This window comes from Dipodomys merriami, unplaced genomic scaffold (genome assembly GCF_024711535.1).
Source record: "Dipodomys merriami isolate MVZ:Mamm:240054 unplaced genomic scaffold, mDipMer1.0.p SCAF_24, whole genome shotgun sequence".
Classification (NCBI taxonomy): Eukaryota; Metazoa; Chordata; class Mammalia; order Rodentia; family Heteromyidae; genus Dipodomys; species Dipodomys merriami.
In genome coordinates, this window is record NW_027203826.1 from 13,733,518 (window position 1) to 13,752,565 (window position 19,048).

Below are 19,048 nucleotides of genomic sequence, written 5' to 3' on the forward strand. Positions count from 1 at the left end.
CTATAAGCCTCCTTCATAGCTTAAGGTGGCAGGTATATGCCACTTTGCCCAGGCATGTAGATTTGGAAACTATTTCTTGAATTTTCCTGCCTGAGCTGGCTTTGGACCATCATTTTTTCAGTTGTCATCAAAGTTCCTATTATTATAGACACCTGGTTGATATATTTCCAATATATCAAATTCTCAAAATCTACTGAATGAAAACTTAAGACACTATGTCAAATAAACCTCAGGAAACAATAAAAGTTCAACAGTTTGAAAAGAAATATTTTAAACAAGTATTATTAGAGATGAGAAAACAAGCCAGGGTCTGATAGGTCATACCTTTAATCCTAACTACTCAGTAGGCTGAGAGCTGACATTATGATTCAAAGTCAGATCAAGCAGGAAAGTCCATGAGACTCTTATTTCCAATTAGCCACCAAAAAAGCCAGAAATGGAGCTATGGTTCAAGTGATAGAGCACTAGCCTTGAGCAAAAACATCAAGGACAGTGCCAAGGTCTTGAGGTCAAGCCCCAGAACTGCCACATAAAAAGAAAAAGAAAACATTTCCTTTTCCTTGCATCATGGATCTCAAATTAGCTCTTTCCACATTTTAAGTCGTTAGGAACAGACATTGGTTGAGTATTTTATGACTATTAGATATGCTCTGACTATTAGACTGTGAATTTTCTCTTAGTTATGCTTCTTACAGGGTTTGGTTCATACTGAATTGACTCATTTTTTAAATTACTCTTTCCCCCTGATTACACAATAAATGTATGAGTGTTGTAGAAATATGGAGAATATGAAAAACAGGTAGAAGAAAACAAAAAACTTTGTACTCATTTTTAACTTACCCTGGAACATTATTTTAAAATTTCTGAAAGGAAAAAAATCAGCTTTATAATAATTCACTTTTTGGAAGAAACCCAATTATAAGGCACCTTGTATGGTAGCCCATGACTCATGTTTGTATTAATTTGTATTGAGCTTAAAAAATGTTCCAGTTGGGCACTGTGACTCACACCCATAATCCTAACTACTCAGGAGGCTGAGATCTGATGGATTAAGGTTTAAGGCCAGACTGGGTAGAAAAGTTCACTGCACTCCTTCTCTACTGGGTAAAAAGCCAGACGGAAGGAATGGATCTAGTAGAAGAACATCAGTCCAGAGGCCAATACAAATATTAATATAGTGGGATGGTGTGGTAGGAAAAGCAAGTCATGTCTGAATGGGACTAATTCACTGGTTAACTTTGTAAACTTAAAGCAGTCACATTTCTTTAGCTCTTCTAAAAATTTAATTTCATTTATTTTTTCTTCCTTAACCCACAAAGGCTTATTGATTAACATATCAAATAGCCTATACACGGCAAATGTTAGAAACTTATTTGGTGAATAAAAGGATAATTGGTTGGTGTACAACTTCCTTCATAGGAATAATTTTTATTTCTGTTTACATTTTAATTTTGGGGGCTTTTTTATTTGTATTATCTTTTAAGTAGCTGTACAAAGATGTTGCTATTTAACAAAGCAGTTTATAAATACAATAGCTCTCTTGAAACATAATTTTCCTTCATCATGAATTATAAACACAGGTCTAGGTGATGTCTTGCTTGAATTCTAAAATTTTATCATTCTATGAATTCCAAGGGCAAACACAAATTCTCCAAGATCAAATGCAGCTAAAATCAGAAAAAAGAATGTGTAGCATTTTGTGCCACAACGAGATTGATAATTTAGAACCCGATTCCTGCCTCTGTGCATCGACCAGGCGAGACCCCATCTGAGCCCTGTGTGCCTTGAGGAAGCCGGCAGGCATGCATTCCCCTGGGGGGAGCAGGGGACGCCCCTCCTTCATGCGGGGGCAAGGGTTCTGCGCCCAGTTGCCAGACTCAGGTGATGGTTTGCAGAAAGTGCCATTCCTGCTCCTCCTCGTTAACCCGGTAGAGCAATGCCTGGAGACTCCCTTTGGGTACTCACCTGTGCTTTACCTACTTTTACAACCTTGATTACTGGAACAGCTCCACATTTGCTGACAAGGATAAGCGTTTCCTGCTTACTGACTTACTAAAGTTAAACTCTCATTGTCCTGTGTTCCCATAAAACTGTTTCAGATTAACTCTCTGCCCCCTGACTGAAGATTTACTTCTGCTGCCTGCTTGCTGCATATAGGCATGTGATGTTTCAATAAACTCTGTCTATACCTGCATAGTATGGTCCCTTTCTGCCTACCAGACACCGCATTCCTGGATCCTGTTGTGTAAACAGCAACACCTCTGAGCCTGATCTTAAAAGAATGAAGCCACTGTGCCTAGTATATGTGAGGCTCATGGTTCAACTCTAGAACTGTAAAATAACAACAACAATAATAATAACAACTGCCTTTAGTTCTTTTTGCTAGTCCTGGGGTTCGAATTCAGAGTTCTGTGATTGTTAGGCTTGTTCATGATTGGCACTATACCACTTGAAACAAACCTTCAGTCTACCTTTTTGCTGGATAATTGGAAATAGTCCATCAGACTTTTCTGCCTGGACTGGCTTTGAAACATGATCCTCTAGGTGTCAGCCCTCTGAACAGCTAGGTTTACAGGCATGAGCCTGTAACACCTGACTATGACTCTAATTCTTATAACCTGATAGGCTAATAATAGCTGGCAAATTATTTTCTTAATTTTCCATACTGAAATAAAGTTAATTTTATTTGTAAAAATGATACATCTGAAGGCCAGAAAGGTTAGGTCACACAGCTTGAAGTAGAAATTCTCTGAGGAACATTGACACAAATTGTGTGGAAAAAAAAAAACACAGAACAATAAAAGCAGAACCTTCCTGCACTGTTTCCTAAACCTCAGGTGACTCTTCATATATATAAAGTATGTCAGAGGCTAGTCACAAGGTGTCCTATTAAACTTGGGTAAGATGTATAAGGATCCTGGTATGGGAATCACAACTGTAATCCCAGCTACTAAAGAGGCATAGATCAGGAGTATCACACTTTGAGGCTAGAATGTGCAGAAAGTTAACAATAATCCATCTTAACTATTAAGCTAAGTATAATGTCTCACACCTGTAATTGAAGCTATGTAAGAGGCATAGGTAGGAAGAACAAATCTGATTATGGCTCTGGAGAAAAATAGTTCAAGATCCCATCTGAAAAATTACTAAAAGCAAAGAGGACTAGAGAGCCAGGTATACTGACTCAAGCCCTTAATCCTAGCTACTTAGATAGCAGAGATTGATGCAAATGTAGTTCATGGCCAGCCTCTGGCAGAAAGAAGTTAGCAAGATTCCATTTTAACCAAATGGCCATGTGCAGTGGTGCACACCTGTCATCCCCAGTGACACAGGTCAAATAAAAAGATCATAGCCCAGGCAGACTAGTCACAAAGTGAAAATAAGCAATGCAAAAAAGGGGTTGGAGGTGTGGCTCATGTGGTAGACTGCTTGCCTAGTAAGCATGAAGTCCTGAGTTGGAACCCCAGTACCAAAAAAAAATAGGACTCCAAGTGATGAACAGGTGTCCTATATCAGGAGTCAATGTTACGTGCAATTATTCAAGGGGAAAAATCAGCTCTAAGGCCAAAACTAACTTGATGTATGACTTCGGATCATTCAGGAACCTTTCTGTTTCATTTTCCTCCTCCTTACTGTTGTAATAACATTGTCCAAAGTCTACCTTGTGGATGTTCTAGGAGGATTAAATGAGACTCTAAAGGGCACAGAGAAAAAAAGACAACTTCTCTAGCTGTAAGAAGATTATAGGTTTGTAACTAGAAAGGGAAAGAGAAAGATGGAGCAGATGTCAGTGAGAATAAGGCTCAATTTCCTCATCTCTACAACCAAAAAAAAATCAGCTTTAATTTAGGATTGTATTTCATTACATTCTGAGGCCAGATTCCCAGTTACCATGAAATTCCATGTAAACAGAGTTCCCACTGGTTTCCTTGCTGGCATTGGTGATTTGAGGGTCACACTAGAGGATTGTTCTCTTGAATTTAAGAGTATAATGTCTCTTGTCTATAGTATCTGCTGTTATTTGATAGACAGCCAGATATTTTAAAAAATCATTTAATTTCTCTGTAAAAATACATATAACATTATTTTGGTAGTACTGTGAGTTGAGCTCATGGTCATTCTGTTTTTATTTGGGAAGCCACTCTACCACTTGAGCCTCTGGGTGGAAATTTCAAGTTAATATTGTGTCAAACAAAAAACATCTTAAAGAACCACGTATGTCTACCTGAATTAGGGAAGAGAAAGGAAACAAAAGAATGATGAGGCAAAGGACAAGGGGGGACCAGTAGGACAGCGTTATATACAAGACAGTAGGTTGGAAATGATCTGCACAACTTGGGGGTAGGGATAGGGGGAGGGAAAGTAGGGGAAAAATAAGGGAAGGGGTAACAAGTGTGACAAGAAATGTACTTATTATCTTACAGAAGCTATCTATCAGAGCCAGTTTCTTCTCTTATGTAAGGATTTGGACCCTGAAAATCTTGGTGGTTGTTAAAGGTAACCATAGTTCTGATTGGCAGACTGGCCTAAAAGTGTTGCAGAGTGACTAATGTGTAGTACAGTTCCAACTCTCTGGATAATCCACGTTATTTCATGCAGTAACTTCAGCTAACTGGCTATAAACATTAAAACAGGCAAATAGTATGGTGGGTGTCATGCCCATGGGAGTCATACTTTGTTTTAGTTGTATATCCTGAATGAAGACAAAGAACATCCAGGTTTCCTATTATTTAAAGAGCAAGATAAGGGAGTACCTCACACCAGTCTATAGATGCATTTGGCTTGTTGCAGAGTTTCCTGTAAAAGCATTTCACATCTTGATTCTTCACTTCGGGACCAAAGAATTGCTGTACCAATTCATAGAACTTGTCACAATCGATTACTTCTGTTGGAAACAACATAGACACATTTTCAGCAGGTTCCAAAGACTGTGTTACTGTTCTAGCTATTTCTATTCCCTATACATCCATTTCTGTACTGTACCCGTCTGAAAACAAACTTTACCTGAATTTTTGTTTTTGTTTTTGTTTAAGTGTCAGTCTGAGGCTTGAACTCTGGATCTAGGCTTCTTTTACTCAAGGTTAGTACCCTACCAATTGAACCACAGCTCCACTTCTGGCTTTTTGGGGGGTACTTTTAAGTGGAGATAGTCTCATGGACTTTTCTGCCGGGTATGGCTTTGAACTATGATCCTCAAATCTCAGCCTTGTGAGTAGCTATGATTACAGGTGTGAGCCACTGGTGCCCAGCCTTTTTATCTGAATTTTAAAGACCATGCCTTTGAAAACTTAATTAGGCCTTTGCTTAAAATATTACAAAATTGGAAGAAATATTTTTACATTGATGTTTTGTACCCTCTCCAAAGCTTTCCTTATAGCTATTTTAGAAATTGTGTACAGGAATATAAAGATAAGAAAATGGATAGCTTCTTGTTCTAGAACTTTTACTAATTTGAGTCTCTGATAGGATTCATCTTAAATAGAAGGTAGAGCTGTGCAGCAATTACTTAGTAAGTAATTGTATATAAACACACCTACACACATTACTTGGATCTTGATTTTTCCCCCAAATTTATGGATGCATTTAAATAAGACTATTACAGGAATTGGATGCATGGATTCTTTGAACTATATAGAGTCAAAACCAGATTCTTTTACTTAACAAAAATATGTATTGATCATTGTGTGACAGCACTAATCTAGACACTTACAAAATGGAAAATTACATAAGCAGAATCTCTGCTGTTAAGGAACTTTCATTCTGATTGGAAGATCAGGAAACTAGCTACTGAAAAAAATAACTTACAGATTGTGGCAGACAAGAGTTGTTAATGGGGAATAGAATGAAATTTGTGGTGGTCTATAAAGTAAAAACTTGCATAGCTCCCAAGGAACACAAGAGACTTCCTATGTACTAGAAAGAATCATCTCAACCCCTTTAGTGCTACAGGTATGTATACCAACATTTGAATTCATGGAGCGACATATTTAAGATTACTGCATTTATGGGTTAGTGACACTGTGGGTATGTCTACCTCAGTGACAAGGTGAAAACAAAGGACATCATAGAAAGTGATCTGAGGAAGGAACCAAGTGGGTATCACAGGGTTTGGGGGATGGAATGGACTTCTTTGAAGTGAAGAAAATGTTAAGATGAGATTTGATAAGCAAAAAGTAGCTAGTTATACTACAAACAAATGAGAACCTTTAGGCAGAGGCTGATAAATAGAAAGCCACGAGGCTTGAAGGAGGTGGCTGCTGTGGAGGGTTTGTGAGGAGGTTGCGGAGTGGCACTAGGGAATGGGTTGTGAGCTGAGGCCAGAGAGGAAGGAGGGAACTATGCTCTTGTTTTCAAAAGGATAGTAGGCTATCATTGGATGCTTTGATAAAAGAAATAATATAATCTTAAATTTGTATTGTAAGTGCACTCTGGCTGCTAGTAGGAGGCAGTAATGAAGACTGTAAAACCAATTATGGATAGGAGACTAGGAATGGAGTAGAAGGATGGTACTGTAATAGTATAGGCTTCAGATAGTGGGGGTTGGAGCCAGAGAGATACCAAGGGCCATTGTGTGCATGCCATAGATTTTCATCAACATAATGACCAGTAGCACATCCTTTCACTCTTGAAAGTGTTCTCAGTTAGACAATAAGTGATATAGGCCCCCTAGAGATGGCCGTGGACATTTTTACATATGCTTGGGAGAATTTGTAAAGGGATTGGATATGGCTGAGGGTAGAAGAGCTAAGTGAAGGAAAATCAAGAATTTCCAGTGATGGCTTTGAAAAGGAATATGGGCAGATCTTGTGTCTCAACCTGTCTCCCTCTCCCAAATACACACACACACACACACACACACACACACACACACACACACACACACACACACACACACACACACACACACACACACACACACACACACACACACCCCAGAAAATATTCAGCCGGAAAGGTCAATAGTGTCAAGGTTGAAAAGCTTCAATCTAGAATGATATTGAGATGTTGGTAGGGACTATGCTTTGTAGGGAAATAAAATCCTCCATTTGGGTTGTATTAAATTTGAGATTCCTGTGAGTATTCACATAACCACTTTGCTCTTTAAAATGCACACCAGCTGGTAAAGATTTATGCTTGACTGTGTCACCGGAGGATGATGAGATTTCTTAGCTTGGATGCTCTGAATTTGACTAGGCCACTGGGAAGATTTCAGAGGAGGATTACTGGGGCTAACTCCTGCCAGCTACATAACATCATTCTGAGGTAGACACTGTTCCAATAAAATGTTCTCAAGATGGATGTGGTGGTGCATGTTCAAAACCCCAGCCCATGGGGAGGCGATGGCAGAAGGATCTTGAATTCAAGGACAACCTGAGTGTAGGGAAAACCCTATCTTAAACCAAAAATCTCTCTGGTGCTTAGCTCCTTGCTCATAGTAAAACAGTAGACCCTACTTCCCAATATTTATTAATGAACATGAATTTATTTCATATAGCCTTAATAGCCTAAGATAAATTACAATTATATTTTTAATCCCTGCAATCTTCCAGACAAGTCCTATCGTCATGGAGAGGCCAATTTTCTGCAATATTTATCTCCTATTTTTAAGCTAATCTTACTTGGATTTTTGTTTTTCTCCAGGGAATCAAGCCTTACAAGCACACATTTAAGGAGTGTCTTGTGACACCAGGCAGAACCTTAAATGCCCTCCTCAGTCAATGGTCAGAGAGCAGAAATAGCAGCAAACCCATAATCCATAGATGTAAGCAGTCAAAAAATATAGCTGGCAACTTCCTCAAGACAGCAAAAGCTGCATGAGCAGTGCTGAAGGTGCATTGCTTTGGCTCAGTTTGACGGTTTATATAAAGAGATGCATTTGATTTGGGTCTTGAGAGATGAACAGGGATTTACAGGAGCCAAAAAAAAAAAAAAAGGAAAGGTATCCTATGTGGGGAGAATGATGTGTCAAAATTAAAGTCATTCCAAAATAGAGCATATTTAAAATTGCTGGAAAATTTTGGAGAGGGGTGATTGAAAGTGCTAGGAGTTCAGGCTGGAAATGTAGGTTGAGACACAATGGTGAATGTCCATTTAGAACATATAATTTTAGAAGTGAGCTGATATGCCAAGAACATAAAAGATCTACTTTTTAAAGAAAAAAACTGCAGAAGTATAGAGTAATAAATGTGTTGGCAAGAAAACTTATATTAAGATACTATTGTAATAATCCAAGAAGGTTATCAGGACATCAATATTATTCCTAGACATCTAGCTTAGAAGACGAAATAGTGTTTCTGCCAGAAGACTGAGTAAGAACAGAGGAGGCAACTCTCAAGAAAAGAAGGAGGCAACAGAATAATAAAGACCAATCAGGAGAAGCCATGGTAATATCTAATTATAGCAATCCTAGCTACTCAGGAGGATGAGATAAGAAGAATCTCAATTCAAGGCTAGCCTGATCAAGATGTTCATGAGACTTGATTTCTATCATGAAGCAGGATATGGTGGTTTGAACCTGTCATCCCAGTTAAAGTAGATCCTCTGTAAATAAGAGGATCACTGTCCAGGTCTTCCTGGACAGGAACTGAGTCTCTCAAAAATGTCCTGAGCAAAAAGAGCTAGAGACATAGCTCAAAGATAGGATTATCTACTAGCAAGTACAAGGACTGAGTTGAAACTGCTTTTATAATGCCGAAAGAGAAAAAAGAAAAGAGAAGAAGAAACAGGAGAGAGTGGAGTAATCAAGGGGGGTGCTACCTAAAGCAGAGGCAGCTAACACAGTCAATGTAGTGAAAGGTCCACATGGGCTGCAAAAGAGAAAATAATTAGTTGAAGTTGGCAACCATTAGCTAGTGGAACATGTTGGTAAGAGTCTTTTCAGTGATGAGGAAGCAGGATAGGAGTAGGATTGGCAATGGATTGTTGAGGCCATGAGAAATAATAGAGAAGCAGCAGCAAAATGCACAGAGGTGGCTTGAGGGGAAGAGAAACTCAAGAGAAGTGTTTCGATTGAGAGGATAAAACCAGTGGAAAAAGAGATCTCACTGCCGTGGCTGCAAAATAAGTGCCTTTGGGGGCAGAGTGAAGGAAGGAAGAGAGGGCCGATGGTGCTTTCGGTAGTTTAGGAAACAGGCTGGGAAGCTTGCTTTGTCCTACAACATAGGGTGCTTGGCTGCGTACCTTGGAGTTCTCTCAGAAGAGATGGTGAGAGTTTGGAAAAGAAGCTATAGAGCTACGACAACCTTGAGAAGGTGAAAAGGAAAGTTTTGTTGAGTAGTTGAGAGACTTCAGCCACAATCATAAGATCTACAGACCATAGCTAGAAGTTCTGAGCCTAACACTTGTAACACGAACAACAGCTGAGCAAGTGGGAAGGTGACTTCTCTTTACCTCTCATTGTTCCCCAGATAAGTGAAATTTTATTTCATGAAATCAAATGGAATTTTATTGACTTTAGTGACCTATAAATGACCAAATACTATTTAAATAATACCTGTTTGGGCTCAAGTACCCAAGTCAAGATCTTTACACACGTGACCTTCAAGGCTTATGAGTTGCGTGTTTCCCTAAAATCCCAGTTTGGTTGCCAGCCTGGGTTACCATTGGCAATGCTAGGACCTTTGCTAGGTGGAGCCTTGCGGGAGGAAGTTAGGCTATTGAGGTTGTGCTTTTGAAGAGGTAACTGAGACTCTGGCCCCTTCGTCTGTCTCCTTTCTTCACAGCTGCCAGGAATTAAGTAGTTTCTTCTACTATATACTTCTACCAGGAGGTACTGTCTCACCACAGGCCCAAAACAAACATTTAATCTTCTTAAATTAAAGAACATATCTATTCTTGATTGATTATCTCAGGTATTTGTTACAGTGACAAAGCTAACACAATTGCTACATGGCTTCCCTTACCACCTCCTTCTTGGGCACTGTGTACTACTAAGACATTGGGTCACCAGTAAGCCATTAAATAGTAGTGTCCACAGAAGAACCCCTAGATGGCATTTAACTCAATAGTCTAATTTTACAATTGGGAAAACTCAGGTTCAGAGAAGCACAAAAAGTTTCGCCATGTCCAATAGCTATTTAGACAAAGTACAAAAGTACTTAGGTCTCCAGCTCCCCAGCTCACTACTCAGTGTCGGTGCTAGTAAGCTATTAAGTTGCTTTACTTACTCTGACAGTCTAAATCATGCCCCGGTTCAAATCCGCAACCCTGAGTGGACTTCTCATACTCATGAATCTTACCTTCTTTTGGGATAAACAAGCCTGCTCTCTCCTCTCTTTTCTGGGCTGCTGTCAGTTCAACCAAGTTTTCAAACCTGGACAAGGCTAGTTTAAAATTGTTGATCTGAAGTGTTTGTTTGAATTGCTTTTCCTCCCTGGGATCCATAGGCACACAGGGAAGGTTTTATTTCTGTTCAGAAATACTACTGTAATTTTTCCAATGTGAAAAATCTTCCCATTCTTTCGATGCCTCCCTCTGTTATTCCAGTTTTTGCCCTAGGTCTCATTCCTGTGGTCTTAAAATCCCATTGTGTGGGAAGGAGTAACAGGGTGTTAGCAGGAGGAAAGCTGACTTAGGTTTAATGCATTTTCATACAGGCAAATGCTTCAGTGAAAATCCTCACCTGACCTCACAATGTTACCAGTGCCCTTTAAGTGACTTCATTACATCACAATATCTCTGTCACCTCCTAGTTTTCTCATGAGATTGCCATTCCCCCCTCACATACAGGTGTGTGTGTGTGTGTGTGTGTGTGTGTGTGTGTGTGTGTGTGTGTGTGTGTGTGTGTGTGTGTGTGTGTATGTGTGTGTGTGCGCACGCGTGCGTGCACTTCTTGAGAGGGAAGATGATGAGTACAGTCAAGAAAGAAACTGGGTCATTACTTTTCCCTCTTAACCTTTCCCTAAACTTTTCCTCTCTTCCATGTGGAGAATAAGGTTCACACTCACTGTTTGGGATATGAAAACTTTTTTTTGACAGTACTAGGGTTTAAACTCAGGGTTTTACATTTGCTAGAAAGGTACTCTACTGCTTGAGCCATGCTTCCAGCTCTTTTTGCTCTGGTTATTTTTTAGATAGAATCTTGTTTTTTCTTGTTGTTTGTTTGTTTGCTGGACTGACTTAGATTGTGATTTATTTATTTATTTATTTATCCTTTATTTATCATTTATTTATCCTTTCTGCTATGGAAGGAACAACAAATATGAGATGATCTGGAATACTGACTCTATTGATTTCTGTTACCACTTAGTTAAATTGCTAGGATTACAGACAAGCCACTGGTCTCTAAACTAGAACTTGAACTGTTTTAAAAAAATTCTTTTAACTTCAGCTTCTAAGGATAAAAATGTATTTCATCCTGTCATTTCTGCCATAAGCAAAGATATTTTTAGAGGTCTTGGAGAATGCAAAGAGATTTTGTTCCTTTATGAATTGATCTTGAATTAAAATAATAAATGGAGCTAAGGACAAGGAAGGAATGATTTTCAACTCTTTATAGAACACGATTTCTTTTTATCATGGTTAAATTTCTGTGATTTAGGTGAGATGGATAAGGTTCCTATTCACTTGGTCATCCATCTTTTAAAACATCTTTGCATTCAGGGATGAAGAAAATGGTATTGAGTGGCTCCTCCAATTCTAATCCTGTCTCCTTACTGTCTATTTCTGGATAGGAAGAAGACAGTAGGAGAGAAAACCTCTATGTAACATGTTACATGTTTGGCAATACTATTTAATCCTTTTTTCTCTTTATAGCTTTAAAAATGCTCATTATTCAGTAGCATCCTTCTTCCCACAATCCTTATTTATGCTTTCTTATGTTCATCTTTCCATTTGTTCAGCAAATATCTATTGAATACCTAGTTTGTGTGAGGAGCTGTTTTAGGCATTGAAGATCCCATAATAAAAAACCTTTTTTTAAATTTAAAAACAATGGCTTTAATTTGTATTATTAAATACAGGTTCCCTAGCTTTTGCCCAAGCCTCAGACCATGTCCACCTCCTGAGTAGCTGGGATTAGAGATCTGCATCATCACTCCTACCCTACAAAATAACTTCTTGAATTTACAATCTAATGGAGAAAGCAAAATAAATCATCATGTAATATGTCAGAAGGCGGCTGAGGGCTGTGTGTGTGTGTGTGTGTGTGTGTGTGTGTGTGTGTCTGTGTGTCTGTGTGTCTGTGTTGGGTTTTAGTGGGAGCTCAGGGAAGGTCAATCTGGTGGCCCATGTCTGTAATCCTAGATACTCAGGCTGAGATCTGAGGATTGCAGTTCAAAGCTAGCCTGGGCAGGAAAGTCTTTGAGACTCTTATCTCCATTTATCCATCTGAAAACAGGAAGTGGAGCTGTGGCCAAAAGTGGGAGAGTGCTAGCCTTGAGCAGAAAAGCTCAGGGACAGCACTCAGAAATATATGTATAGCAGAACTCAAAGGACAAGAGGTAGCAAGCCAGTGGATTAATAGTAGAAGGATAGTTTGGGAAAAAGTAGAAATAAAGTCTTGAGATAACTATGTGCTTGACACATCTAGGAAATAGCAAAAGGGGGCTGGGAAGGTGGATCAGCAGTAGAGTGTTTGCCTTGTATGCATGAGGCCCTGGGTTCGATTCCTCAGCACCACCTTAACAGAAAAGGCCGGAAGTGGCGCCAAGTGGTAGAATGTTAGCCTTGAACTGAAGAGCTCAGGGACAGCACCCACGTCTAGTGTTCAATCCCAGGACTGAGCTAAAAAAGAAAAGAAAAAAAGAAAAAGAAATAGAAAAGGGCCAGTGTGGCCTTCATGATGTGTGCTAGGAGAACAAGATAAGGGAGATCAAGGCTGGTGGTCAAATTGTGTATGATTCTAGAGACTATTGTAAGGACTTTGGCTTTCACACTTAGTGTTGTGGAAAGTTTTTTGAACAGAGTAATAACATGACTTGATTTGGGTTTGAAAAATAGTGCTCCAGATATTTTGTGAAGAATAAGTAAAATAGGATAGAGATCAAGAAACCAATTAGGTCATAAAGAGTAAACAGTTCTTCAAATCCTACTAAAGAAATGCCATTTTTTTCAGTAGACCACCATTTAGCTGTTCTGTATCATGTTTTCCTGAGAGTGTTGAGATTTCTGATAAGGGGAAGGATGAAGTTCATCCACACACCTAGTTCCTCTCTAGGTCTAGTTTGTTTTTGCCCTCTGATGGGTGCTATAACAACTTAGAACTTGTTAGGTAATGCGGCCCTGGATAGGGGGAGATGACTATGGTAAGTTCTGTTGCCAGTAAGCTATTCAACTCAGTTGAGTAAACTCAATTACTTGTCAAGCTAGACTTGCTTGAGTCATTCTTCAGCTTTTCAGTATTGTCCGTGTTCAGAGGCAGGCCTTTTGTGTCTCCCTGGGAAATTCACACAGCAGGTAGCAATTTCCATAGTCCAAGTAAGAGTTGGGAGATGTATGGACTGTATGCAGATCATTATCTACAATGAAATGAAAAACAGATTATAACACACAACTAGTGAAAATTGTAATGATGACTGGATAGTTGGTGATATCATGAAATTACTATATACAAATTACACATTAAAATTATGTTGTCATATTGTTTGATTAGTTTATTCTCACTGCTGTAACAAAATGTTTGAATAGTTATAAAATATGAATTTTTATTTTCATAGATCTGCAGGCTGGGAACAAGATCAAGCCTCCAACAGACTGAGCATGAATAAGAGTCAAGTCCTTAGAGATGATACCTTCTGTGTGTCCTCAAATGGCAAAATCAGCAAACAGATTCTCTAGGGCTTTTTTTATAAGGAGACTAGTCACATTCATAAGACCAAAACCTTCATGACCTAATCATGTTCCCAACTGCCATCAATTTGATGGTTAGGTTTCAGCATATGGGCTAGGGAAGGGTGACACATATATACAAACATTAATGCCATAGCATTGCATTTTTAACATATTTTGAAGCTACAAACTTGAATCCCTACAGTCAGCCATGGAAGTGTGAAGGAGCAGCCAACTTTGAAATATTGCTGAGAGTTTACACATGGGGAGTATTGAAAATTAACCACTGGGATGTGAATTAGTGACTGTGACAAGAGCTATTTCTGTGGAAAGTTGGGTAAAAGAAAAAGAGAGAACAGGAAGATAGTAAGTACAAATTCATATTTTGCAAATGATCTTTTGAGAACATAATGACCTGTAATAATGCACCAGTATAGGCAGCAGTAACATGAATTGTCTTAGGAGTACCTCACAAAACTTAAGGCTTGAAGAATTCCCGTATCTAAAGGATAACCCATGTGAAAGGATATCAGAAGGCACTGAGAAGCAGTTTTGCATGCATTTGCCTATTATCAACTCTACACTACTTAAAAGAAGGCAACAAATTCAGTGGGAGCTAAAGGAGAATCCTTAGTAAGCCCTTCAAGGGTCACTTGCTTCTTTCTATCCAAATGAGTCCGACTAGCCAACAATCAACAGAAGCCTAGGAATTTGGTGGAGAGACAGATACATACATGTTTCCAGAGATACAGATGCTAGACTCTGAGCATGACTATGTCATGTTGAAGATGGCCTACTGTACTTTCAACAGCCTGTTTTGTTTTGAAAATTCTAGACACAGGATGAGAGGGAAACACAGCAACCATTGATAAACCATTGCACCTGTTAAGAAGGAAGTGTAACAACAATCCCATGGACCTTAGCTTGTCTAGGGAATTTGTGACTCATCATAGGAGACAAAAGCACAGCATTTTAAATCTGACCAAATCAGAGATCACTGCCATCAGATGTCAGCTTTGCTAATCAAGATAGATTTTTTTTTCTGGCTATCCTAGAGGGTACAAGCAACACATACTGGCTATAGATCAAGGAAATAGAAGAATGTAAACTTGTTCATTTCCCCATCTCCATCCTCCAGGTTCTGTAGCCTGAAGTCTATTGTGACAAGTGGACAAGTGAATTTTGCGTGAGCTTTAATGCTTCAATATTACAATATCTGAATTTCTATTTACTAGAAGTGACCAGGAAGGTTTTCAATCTGAAAAATTTTAATCAAAAGACTGGAAAAAGTGGAAAGAAAACATCCAAAATGCATACTGCATGATCAGTAAACTGTTTATGCCAGGTGCTGTTATTGTTTTCTTTTTCAATTGTGGTGAAAACGATTTCCATTTTAACTACTTCAAGTACACAATTCAATGGCATTAAAATGTTTCCAATATTTCTAGAACTTTTCCTTCGTCCCCTAAAGAAAGTCTGTTACCCTTTAAACAAGTCTCTGTTTCTCCTTTCCCTCAGCCCATGGTAAATGGCATTCCACATTCTGGCTGTATGAATTTGACTGTTTTAGGCACCTCATATAAATAGAATCATGTAATATTTAGACTTTGTGCATGATTTACTTCACGTAGCACAGTGTTTTGCAAGTTCATCCAAGCTGAAATGTGGTCTAGAATTTCATTCCTTCTATGAATAATCTCCATATGCATGATGTAGTTAATGCTCAATGTATGGAGATGCTTAGAGTCTGTCGCTCCAGGGAATTTGGAACGGGGGAGGGGATCATCAAAACTAGTCATTTGGGATTGATCTTTTAGTTTCTACCAACTCCATGTTAGTTACCAGTGTCCAGGACAATGTGGCAGTGTGGCTCAGGACCACTGCCTCCTGTGCAGCCTTGCTAGGTACTGACTGTGTGTTCAGGGACAGAGGAAAAAGTAGCACTTGGATTGTGATCACGTTCACAAGCTATATTTGACTTGTACTATATTTGCATTGTTACTAGGGAAAAGGCTCTGCGGAAAATGTGTGTTGTTCTAAAGATAGCACCTACCTCTCTATACCTGCCAGATTTAGGTTGAAGATTTGGGAGCACCGGCGGTCACCTCCAGAGGACTTCAGCAAGCCTGGGTACTAGAACAGAATTTAGACATATTTTAGAGCAGGACAGGAAGGATCTGGGGTCCAGCCAGTCAGGGCTGAACCTCGGTTTCCCATCTAATGCCTCTTACTTTCATATCCTGGAACTTTGGGCGTGGCAGGCTTCCCACCCCTGGCCATTACAATACACATTATTGTAAAAGACCTTGGACGTGCCCTACAGCTGTGGCCCGTTTATCTGTTGGCCAAGCTGGTTACTACCATTTCCCAGGCCTTCCCAAAGTATGATTTCTGTTGTTTATACGAAGTAGATGACCAGGGTGGGAATGATTACAGCTTTCACGGAAAGTGGAGAGGCCTAAGTGGGAAATCTCATCCAACCCCCTCGGCAGCACTGGGCAAGTCCAGTGCTCATAAATATTTATGAATGAAGACAGAACGACTGAAAGGATGAATGAATACAGTGTCTCCAAGATGGAAGCTGCGAGGCGAGGTGTGGCGAGCCAGTGAGGTTGATCTGCCCCTCTGCAATCTCGTTCCTGGGACTTATCCTCACTCGCACTCAGGTACCCGAGCTAGGGCCAGGGTGGAACGAACCCGGTGAGTGGGGAGGGCGCTGCAGGGGAGCTCGGAACGCGCGTCCAATGGACGGTCTGTGCCTGAGCAGAGGGGCGGGGCGAAGAGCGCGCCGGGAGGAGGGCGGTGACGCGCCTGCGGGGAAGGGCGGGACTACGAGACTGGGCGGAGGAGGGCGGTGACGTACCTGAGGAGAGGGGCGGGGCCACGAGCGCGCTCTGGAAGCGTTGACGAGCCCGCGGGGAGGGGAGGGGCTGCGAGAGCCGGCTGGGAGGGACGTGACGTGCCCGCGGAGAGGGGCGGAACTAGGAGATCACGCCGGGGAGCTGTGACGCGCCTACAGAGAAGGGAGGGGCTACGAGTGCGTGCTGGGCGGGGCGTGACGTGTCTGCGGAGAGGGGCGGGGCTACGGGGCGTCCCGGGAGGGCGTGGGGCGCGAGGTGGGCGGGGAAGGCGGTTTGGCGGTCCCGCGTCGAATCCTTCCGCAGCATGGCCAGAGCCGCCCGCGGATCCGGAGCCGCACCCTGTGCCTGGCGTGCGTTGGGCCGCTCGTCCCGTTGAACCTCCCCGAGGCCGAGCGGCGCGGGCGCCGGGCCATGTACTCGGGGAACCGCAGCGGCGGCCAGGAGTACTGGGAGGACGGCGGAGCCGCCGGCTCGGAGGGTCCAGCGCCGGCGGGGACCCTGAGCCCCGCGCCCCTCTTCAGCGCGGGCGCCTACGAACGCCTGGCGCTGCTGCTGGGCTCGGCCGGGCTGCTGGGCGTCGGCAACAACCTGCTGGTGCTGGTCCTGTACTACAAGTTCCCGCGGCTGCGCTGTCCCACCCACCTCCTGCTGGTCCACCTCAGCCTGGGCGACCTGCTGGGGGCCGCGTGCGGCGTCGCCTTCACCTTCGTGTCCTGCCTGCGGAGCGGCTGGGTGTGGGACGCCGCGGGCTGCGTGTGGGACGGGTTTAGCCGCAGCCTCTTCGGTGAGTCGGCCCGGGGGGGTGGGGAGGAGGGCGGGAAGCGATTGCCCGCCAGCACCGACTTCCCTCCCCGGGGCGGGACGGGGGACCCTCGCTCCGGCCGCCCGCCGCCCCGCTTCCGCTCGGACCCCACTCGGGCTCTCCTCCCGCCCCGGTTCCCGGACTGCCTGCCTCGTCACGTCGGTGCCGCCCAGGGCCCCTGTCCTCCTTCCCCCCCCCCTTCCCCGATCCCGATCCCCTCCCCCCGATCCCCATCGTCTTCACCCGAGATGACTTCCCTGCGCCCCCGCGCCTCAGTTTCCCCGCCACGACGTGCCCCGCACCCCTCGGTTTCCCCCGTGTGCCGGGCTTCTCACTCGACGTGGCCTTTCCGTTTGGGGGAAGAAAGCGAGGGGCCTGTGCAGCAGAGAAATGTAAGGTGCGGGGGGGGGGGAGGGAAGGGCTCAACTCGTGGAAGTTGGAGGAACAGGAAGAGGTTGATCCGAACCCATTCTGGATCTCCTGAAACGAGGGAGGGATTGGAAATAGAAGCCATCGGCATTTGTTTTATCCTGCTGCTGGTTTAGCCGTTGTAAGGCACGGGATGTTCCCTCTCCGGGGAGATCTCTCCATTCACGTTAGCCGAGGGCAGACCGACAGGTGCACTGCTAGGTATTTGACAGCTTGTTTTGTTTTGTTTTTTTTTTTTTCTCCTGTGTTTCATACCAGTCAAATGAAAGGTGACATTACAGGTGGTTCAGAGAATTCCAACTCCAGTGCATAATCAGTTGTGCAGCCAGTGGAGTTCTTTAGATCAGGCAGAATGGATCATACTACAGAGGGACGAACTAAACCAGTCCATGATCAAAGACGTGACACTATATAAAATTGGGAGCAAAAGTACTTACCACATGCCCCCCGGGAGTTTCATTCGTACGAAGGTTTATAAGCGAGATGGGTTCGTTTCTTTTTAGAACCCTGAAATCCATCAGCAATTGATGACAGCCTTTTTTTCTGGGTCGATATTGGGGAACAAGGTCTTTGTTAACACATACATGTATATTCACCAACCTCCTGTTTAAACATTGTGTTATGCGTCATGGCTCCTTAATGTTTTGTTTTTTGGTTTGTTTTTGACATGTCAGAGAAGTCGTGATTTCATTTATTTGACTTCTTCAATGATGTTTTATTCTTCCTTAAGCATCAGCCTGAGGATTTCCTTAGTTTTTTGGAGGACATTTCCAAAAATTTAAATCTTAGGGAAGGGACCTTAGAGGTATGTAGGTGGAGACAGAAATGGCTATATAATTATATTCCTTATGTCAGTTAAAAAAATCCAGATTTTGGCCATACTAAGCTTTTAAAAAAGGTAATTCAGCCCCTACCTAAATTGTCATCAATCATGTTCACTGGGGGAAACAGGCATGCAAGTGTTTTTGTTTTTATTTTTGTTTTTGTTTTCCTCGTGAAATCCTTTTTCTATTCTGGGAAATTGTTTTGGCGCCTATGAGGATATATTCAGTTTTTTAAATAAGGACTAGTACCTAAGGTTGTCTTCACCTCATTCTGTCTGCTGGCCCTTCTGAATCTCCTACCCTCTCTGACTTTTACTCCTTCAGCATTTCTGCTTGGCCCATCTCACTCAGAAGCAAATTTTTTC

At 42.0% G+C, this 19,048-nt stretch overlaps 2 protein-coding genes across 2 annotated transcripts in view; one reads left to right on the forward strand and one right to left on the reverse strand.

The window, feature by feature from the left end:
- The window catches only part of Wdr64 (WD repeat domain 64), a 120,237-nt gene extending 109,652 nt beyond the window's left edge, over positions 1 to 10,585 (reverse strand). Inside the window, exons 1-2 of the mRNA XM_070034257.1 lie at positions 10,239 to 10,585; positions 4,755 to 4,885 (exon numbers count right to left, since the gene is read on the reverse strand). Coding sequence (XP_069890358.1) covers positions 4,755 to 4,885; positions 10,239 to 10,383 — 276 coding nt within the window. The 5' untranslated portion in view covers positions 10,384 to 10,585. The remainder of the gene's footprint in view (positions 1 to 4,754; positions 4,886 to 10,238) is intronic.
- A 6,332-nt stretch (positions 10,586 to 16,917) lies between these two features.
- Positions 16,918 to 19,048, forward strand: part of Opn3 (opsin 3) — a 30,336-nt gene continuing 28,205 nt past the window's right edge. The window contains exon 1 of the mRNA XM_070034264.1: positions 16,918 to 17,412. Coding sequence (XP_069890365.1) covers positions 17,040 to 17,412 — 373 coding nt within the window. The 5' untranslated portion in view covers positions 16,918 to 17,039. The remainder of the gene's footprint in view (positions 17,413 to 19,048) is intronic.